This window comes from Carassius carassius, chromosome 9 (genome assembly GCF_963082965.1).
Source record: "Carassius carassius chromosome 9, fCarCar2.1, whole genome shotgun sequence".
NCBI classification, from domain to species: Eukaryota; Metazoa; Chordata; class Actinopteri; order Cypriniformes; family Cyprinidae; genus Carassius; species Carassius carassius.
The window spans coordinates 4330807-4339250 of record NC_081763.1 but is presented as its reverse complement, the minus strand read 5'-3'; the positions used below and the strand labels follow the sequence as shown (position 1 = coordinate 4339250).

Sequence of the window (8444 nt, the reverse complement as noted above, 5' to 3'; positions counted from 1 at the left end):
AGGTATATGTTACCCTGGCACAAAAAAAAGAAAATGTGATTTTTACAAGCTTTTACACTGATAGCCGAATAAATCATCTCTCCATTGATGTGTGGTTTGTTCGGAGGACAATATTTGTCTGAGATCCAACTATTTGAAAATCTGGAATCTGAGGGAGCAAAAAAATCTAAATATTGAGAAAATCATCTTTAAAGTTGTTCTGATGAAGTTCTTAGCAATGCATATTACTAATCAAACATTAAGTTTTGTTATATTTATATTTATTTGTTATATTTACTGTACAACATTAACAAAATATCTTCATGGAACATGATCTTTACTTAATATCCTAATGATTAATCATAAAAGAAAAATCAGTAATGTTGCCTGATTCAGTGTATTTTTGGCTATTGCTACAAATATACCCCAACAACTTAAGACTTTAAGGTTTTGTGCTCCAGGGAACATATTGGCCTTTCATTGTTTATTTGATGATGATGATGATTTTATTACAAATTAATTATTCTTATTTTTAACCCCCCCCCCCCCCCCCACAAACACACACATTATTTCTAGCATTTACACAAGCAAATGGGTATCAACACAGCGTTAAGGAGATTTTGCTCAGTGGTGCGAGCCCTGCTCACATTTCTCCTTGCTCTCCTGGTACTCGGGGTGATGTTATGGGCATACATCAATGATTTCCAGATAGTCACATCTCCATATAACATCATCTCATTAGGTTTCTATGGAGTGTTGCTTTGCATACACATCCTAATTCAGAGTGTGTTTGCCTTTGTGGAGCATCGGCGCATGAATGCAAGACGCAAACCATGCTCTTACACAAAAACCATCGGCTTGTCTATATCAGCCTTTCAGGAGGACCCTGCTTATCTCAGTGAGTGCCTTCATTCAATACGGGCTCTGCACTACCCACCTGGGCTGCTGCGCATCGTCATGGTTGTGGACGGAAACTCAGAAGATGACCGATACATGATGGAGATGTTCCGTGAGGTCTTCGCAGACCAGGATCCTGGTTGTTATATATGGCAAAACAACTACCACTCGTGGAAGCCCACTGACCAAAATGATGGAGTTGTGTTTGAAGACCCTCAGTGCTCAGAGGTTGAAGAACTCATCAGGACCAAGAACTGTGTGTGCATTATGCAGAAATGGGGAGGAAAGAGGGAAGTGATGTATACAGCGTTCAAGGCACTAGGCACTTTATCCTCTGTGGATTATATACAGGTAAACAAGTTTATTCTAAGATTAAGCAAAACAGCAACATACATTTGAAAGAAATACTTCATCCAAGAAATACTCCATTTTGTTTTATTCTGCTGTTTAATCAGGTATGTGACTCGGACACAAAACTAGACCCACTAGCCACAGTGGAGCTCTGCAAGGTGCTGGAGAGCGACCAAAAGTATGGTGCCGTGGGGGGCAATGTGATGATCCTGAACACCAGTGACTCCTATATCAGCTTCATGAGCAGCCTGCGCTACTGGATGGCATTTAACATTGAGAGGTCCTGCCAGTCCTTTTTCGACTGTGTCTCCTGTATTAGCGGCCCTTTGGGTAATACACAAACTCTTACTTCCAACTACAATTTGAATTTTAAATCACATAAAAAAACAACAAAAGTTGACCACAGTGCTGTACAATGAAATCAAATAAAAAAATGATGATAATGGTAATAATTAAAAATGTATAACCACCAAAGAACATCAGTACAAACCGTTCAAGACTAGTCCAGTTGGGTAACTACGATAACAATACCTCAGCACTTATCTGTGATCAAAAACTAATGTAAAAAATATGTTTTTACTGGCTTCATAAATTCATTCAGAGACGATAATTGTCTCAAAATCACTGGTAAACTGTTCCATTTTCCAAATGTGCGGTCACCCCTGGACTTTAACTTCGATCGAGGAACATGTAGGAGATTTTGTGCAGTAGATCATAATGACCTGTTTGACTCGTGAACAGTGTTGGGGGTAAGGCGTTACGTAATCACATCACTTTTCTGAAGTATCGCATTATTTCATCAGTTTGTACATTAATTACTGTTTTTAAAAAGTAATGCAAGTTACTTTTCAGTTTAATTAATTAGCATTCAAAAATATTAAAATACTGAATTAAAATGAACGTAATCACGTAGAATCACACACTCAATGCGTGCGCGGGAACAGACGTAGTCAGAAATGGCCAGAGCTTTACATTTCTGCGATGGAAGTATTCTCATTATTTCAAATCGTTGAAGAAAAGGAGATTGTCACTGAATGTAAAAAAAAATCTAATGGAAATCTAATATGGAATAATATCTATAGACTGCTTAGAATACTGTACACTGGATCAGTCCTGCGAGTCTGCATTGCCAAAAAGCTGCAACCACTCCGTTGTTGAGAAACACAGATAGAAATGTTGTACCCTACCCTAGCAGGTATATTTGAGGTGTTCCTTTGATCTGAGTTGCAGTTTTTTGTCTGTAGGAAAAACTGAGTTTCGTTGATCTTGATATTAGGTCTTTATAGGAATGACCTGCTGCAGCAGTTTCTGGAATCTTGGTACAACCAGAAGTTTCTTGGCACCCACTGCACTTTCGGGGATGACCGTCATCTCACCAATCGAGTGCTAAGCATGGGCTATGGTACAAAGTAAGTAGTTACAGTATTATTCCCAATAAGTGATGTGATGAGGGTCAACTTAATACAATCAACATTGCAATTTTTTTTTTCAATTGCAAACAAGCACTGTTCAGTACTGAAGCCTCATTTTCAAAACTGTTCATACAGACTGCATTACCAACATGAATCTTGGCCAAACAGTTGATCTCACCTCTAAAACTCACTCAGACCAAAAAACTATTCATATTAGTCTCAAAATTAGAGACTCTTTCTGAAAACATACATTTCATTCATAACACACTGATCTAAAAAAAAAAACATGGAGCATTGATATATAAACTTTTTTTATGTTTTATTCACTTTGGTGTTAAGGTATATATTTTCAAAACTCTTAGTACAAAGATCCAAACTGATCACACAATCTTTCAAAACTGAACTTATGGTTTCATTTCAATTACACATATTTTCATCCACACAATTATTTTTTTTTCAAAACATAAGATTATTGTAATATATATATAGAGAACATTTGATTTACAGAAACTTCACATTGTGATCTTTCTATTCAGAAATTTTAACAATCAGTTCATTCAAGAGCAAACAATGCAATATACATGTTTCAAATCACCATTGTTGCTGAAATGATTACAGTAAAACAGGCAGTTACTGTCAAAAAGAAGAAACGCTTACTTTTTTATAACATATACTTTTATACTTTTATAACATATACTTCTTATAACAGCTTGCATGACTCACATTAAACCCATAACGAGTGTAAAAGTTTTAACCTTTGTGTTATCAAAAGGTGTGATGAAGGTATGACATGGCCATAAGGTTTTATGCCAGGACAAAGTTTACTGTGAGTGCAGTAAATGTCCTCACTGTGCCATTTGACTAAATCTATATTCTAGATGAACTTTTCAGATGTAGACATGCCTCTACATACAGTATCACATGGCATTATGTAAAATTGTATTTGTACTTGGTGCCATCTGTCTCCCTTCTTCTGATACATTTCTGATCAGTTCCTCTCCCTTGTATCCTTTCTGAAGCAGCTAGAGCCCAGCTGAAAACAGTTTTAGGTTGCCAGTGGCCTTATGACAGTCATCTGTTAAGATTTTCATTGAAAGCATATTTTTGCACAACCTGATTTTTTTCTCTCCTACATACGAGTTTGACATATTTCATCACCTTTCAGGACATATAAACACACATACACTGATGTCTAAATCATACTTTCATATTGGTACAAGACAATCATGCTGAAATACGCAATAAAACAATCACCTTTTACAGTGGCCATTGCAAGCTGTCCATCTGATAACTAAAGCAAAGTATTTATCTTAAAAGCAAAGGGCAGCCTATTTCACAAAGTATAGATCCACTACTGAACTCACAAGAATGGTTTTATTGCTGTAGCAACAAGCAACATTTATTATAAATCACGTTTAATTCAACGATTAAATGCAAGTTCTCTCATAACAAAGTTCACACGATGTAAAAAAGAGCTTTATTAATTGACAACTTCAGTGATTTTAAAGGGAGCCATCTTTTTACTTGCTTTCATATAATTTATTAAAGTGGAAAAAAAAGTAAATTGCAGCCGCATTTAAACAGTTCACTCTGTTCTAAGCACATTGCAATCCTTACCTAACTATTAGAATGGCATAAGCAGATTGTATGAAAATGTATAAATTAGATGTATGATGAATTAGCTAAAACATAAAATGATCAATGCCATGTGTACACCATATTTGACAGGAATGAAAATGAGGCTGTGACTGTTTGTTCAACAGTTAAAATGTCTTTCTGATAGATGTTGTGACGGGAGGAGCACCAGGGGCGTCACTAGGCCCTTTTTAGGGGGGCTACCATGCCTCCCCCTAAACTTCTGCCCAGCCCCCCTAAAAAAATATTTGATTAATACATTTTTGATCGCTTCAGTCCCCTTTAAAAAAACTCATTTGAAATGGCGGCAAGCTGCGTCAAGTTTCGGCTCCTCCCCTTATCTGAGTCTGCTTGGATTTAGCGCATCAGAGAGCACAAGGTGTGTGTCTCGTGTGTGCGTGCATTTATTGATAGATTGCTAATGCTATGATATTACATCTGCATCGGTGCAGTTCTTTGTCATAAATGCATTGCAGTTTACATAATGTAATGTTACTGGAGCATTGGGAGCACACGGGACGGCTCGGTTTCTCATCCAATACCAATACGTTTCCAATACCAATATCTTGTGTGATAGTTGTTTTTTATTCCTACAAAAATGAAGTGATTAACACCCATGAAAACATACTTTAGATTCAGAAAACGATCATGATTTATTTTCATTTACTTTTTAAAATTACAGATATATTATTATGTATTTTGACATTACATTATGCAGCCATGCACAGAAATGATTAAAGACACACATCATTGTCTGAAAGCACTAGATGGCCCAGAGAGAGAATGTGGAGTTATTTTGTTTTGTATTATTAAATATAGTTTTGTATTAAGTAATAATGAATCAGGAGGAGTGTCATGATACATAAATTAGAGTAAGCGTACTGTAGAGTAAAGGGATTTTTGATTTTCTTGATTTATACTATTTATACTAGATTTGTACTTGATTTATAGAAGTGGCAAATTGATAATTCATGTTGTTATTTTTAATAAATAGAAATAAATATAGTACAGATTAATCAAATTGCCAATAGACAATTACATTAATACATGGTTTGTCTATATTCTTAATGAATATTAGCTGGTTAGTTAAAATACTTAAAATGACATCAATTTTCATGGGGTGACTTTATGAATATCCAACCGTATTGTTGATTATAAAGCTAAAAAACTAAAATAATTTATATTTCATTGTAGATGGATATACGAAATGTTTTCTTGTCGTGCGGGAGTAGGTCTGCAAATGAGCAACAGTCAGGTGAGAATAGAACGTAGACAGCCTCTCACACACACAATACCACTGTGTTCCCAAGATTCATTTCAGTCATTGAACCCTGACATTGATTTAATTGTCTGCCAATTTCCCTGTACATTTTATAAGAAAAAGCAGTGGTATCGTCAAAGGAAAAAAAATCCTATCTGAGGTTTGTATGTGAGCATAGAAATGCAAACAGTAAAATGTTGTGTTTGTACTGGAAACATATGTGCATGTGTTTGTACAGGGAATGAATCAGGAGGTCTTCATTGTAAAAAAGAAAAAAATCGACATTCCCTATTTTCTAGTGGTCACATCCAATAATAATTTTTTTATTACAGTGTTGTATATGGCTCAGTCAGTACTCCTACTCCCATATATGAAATACAGGGAATACAATGGAATAGTGGATTGCAGTAAGGTTAGTAGCATACCACCCAACCCTAATAGTCAAATAATATTTTTTTTAATTATACCCTTATTCGGGGCTGAGCCCCCCTAAAATCAAAATCCTAGAATCGCCCCTGAGGAGCACAAGACAGACACAGTGGGCGTGGCATCAGGCCTCGGAGAGGCTTTTATTAACAGAAAATCAAATAAAAGAGGGGATAAAGGTGGCCAAAGGGGAAGCGTGTCCAAAACAAACAGGGAATCTGGTGTCCTCGTGGTGCTGCGGGGTTCGTGTGTGTCGGGCAGTGTTCATGGAGGAAGGGTCCAGGTAAGGGGCGGAGTCCGGCGGCCGCATGCGCTCCACCCTTCGGCCCGGGGCGCGAGGGGCGGCGGCTTCCTCTAGCGGCCGCATCACTCTCGTTGGCCGCGGCACTGATAGGGAATGGACGGCCCGGCATCCTGGCCCGACAGCCGTGTAAATGGGTGCGGTTCCCATCCGGATCACGGGTCCGGCAGCTCACATCTCCAGTGGCGCGGGAGTCCCTCAACTCCCCTTCCTGGACCCACGAGGACACCAGTGTGCATGCACGGGGAAGAGACCGGTCTCCCGAGGAGAGGCGCGTTGGGCTTTTAAACAGCGGCGGTGATGAGGCTTAATTTCCTTCAGGTGTGCCCCATCACACGCCGCCAGCCCTGACTCTTCCAGCGCCCCTCCTCTCACACACCCACTCCAGTCGGGAGCCTGGTGAAGGGCGGCGATTTAGGACGGGGTGCCGGTGACAATCAGGGAGGAGGCAGCTGACTCGTCACAATGTATAAATAAATAAACAACTCTGTAAAACAGTTTGAAAGTTGTAAGTTGTGAAAATGACGTGACCTGCAATGGCAATGGCAGCAGGAACCAAACGGTCAAATGGTGGAAGTTAGTCTAATGATAGCAATGATAGCATTATTTACCATATAAACCATGAGGTCCATTTCCTGTGAACTACTTATGATTTATAATTTCAAAAAGGCATGTTTTAACTGAGTTTCTGTTTCTTTAAGGTACACTGCCCATTCTAAGTGCTACACAGAGACTCCCAATCAGTTTCTGCGTTGGCTCAATCAGCAGACGCGTTGGACCAAATCCTACTTCCGTGAATGGCTCTATAATGCCATGTGGTGGCACAAGCATCATCTGTGGATGACCTATGAATCCATTGTCACAGGCATCTTTCCTTTTTTTGTCACTGCCACCATTATCAAGCTCTTCTGGACAGGCACTCTGTGGGACATTTTGTGGGTCTTGTGCTGCATCCAACTGATTGGTCTGATAAAAGCAGCCTATGCCTGCATCCTACGACAGAATCCAGTGATGCTCTTCATGTCCTTATACTCTGCCCTCTATATAATAAGTCTCCTGCCTACCAAATACTTTGCCATGATTACCATGAACAAAAACAGCTGGGGGACATCGGGCCGTCTTAAGATGGTGGAGAACTATATCCCGCTAGTACCACTATCAGTGTGGGCAGCTATTTTGCTGGCAGGCCTGGGGAATACAATCTACAGAGAAAGCATTGAGAAGTGGACAACAGATGAAAAGAAAGAGGAGATCAAATTTTTGATACTTGGATCAGCAGCTTATGTGTGCTACTGGCTTGCAATGATCTTCTTCTGTTGGTTGTGGTTTTGGAGATTATATGGAAAACACTCACATACTTGTACTGTGAATGTATAGGAAAATTATTTAGTCACATTTCATATCTAAATGGTTTACTATTAGTGAGGAAATGTGATCATATTAGGGTACACTATTGATCTTAAAAGGTGATATAAATGTTGTTGTTTTTTAAATTGCTAACAAGCATTGTTCAATACTGAAGCCACATTTTCCAAACTGTACACACATTCAGCCAAACAGAAGTCTATGATAAACAAAATGTAAATCATTTTTACATTGCTTTCAAACAAAACTCATCTAATTACCACATTGTCATTCATCCTCCACAACCTGAATAACCAAAATGTGATTCGTCAATTTGAATAAAGTGATAAACTTTCTAAAATGTGATTTTAATGTTATAATAGTGATATTATGATGTATAAATATGAATCCAAAAGCGAAACCAGTGATAGGAACTATATTAGTGAGTAGAATGAGCCTATTCACAGTCCTCTGCTGCCTTCTAATGGCAATTTCAGTGAATTGCCATTGAAATATACAATTTTTACTATTTGAGCTGTTATATAGGCAACTATTATCCAAGCTCCATAATTTAACATTTTACATGCTTGTCCGGAATCATAAGACACATGTGTTCACTTTTGAGATTTCACAAGTTTTGAGATTTATTTTAGAAAGTGAAAGTGACATGACATTCAGCCAAGTATGGTGACCCATACTCAGAATTCATGCTCTGCATTTAACCCATCCGAAGTGCACACACACAGAGCAGTGAACACACACACACACACACACACACACACACACACACACACACTGAACACACACCCAGAGCAGTGGGCAGCCATTGGGGGTTCGA

At 38.3% G+C, this 8444-nt stretch overlaps 1 protein-coding gene across 1 annotated transcript; it reads left to right on the top strand.

The window, feature by feature from the left end:
• The first annotated feature begins 570 nt into the window (after positions 1-570).
• Positions 571-7639, top strand: LOC132148481 (hyaluronan synthase 1-like). Its single transcript, XM_059557174.1, has 4 exons — positions 571-1227; positions 1332-1557; positions 2504-2636; positions 6964-7639. Exons 1-4 carry the CDS (start codon positions 571-573, stop codon positions 7637-7639), a joined length of 1692 nt encoding a protein of 563 aa, XP_059413157.1.
• Positions 7640-8444: the final 805 nt, after the last annotated feature.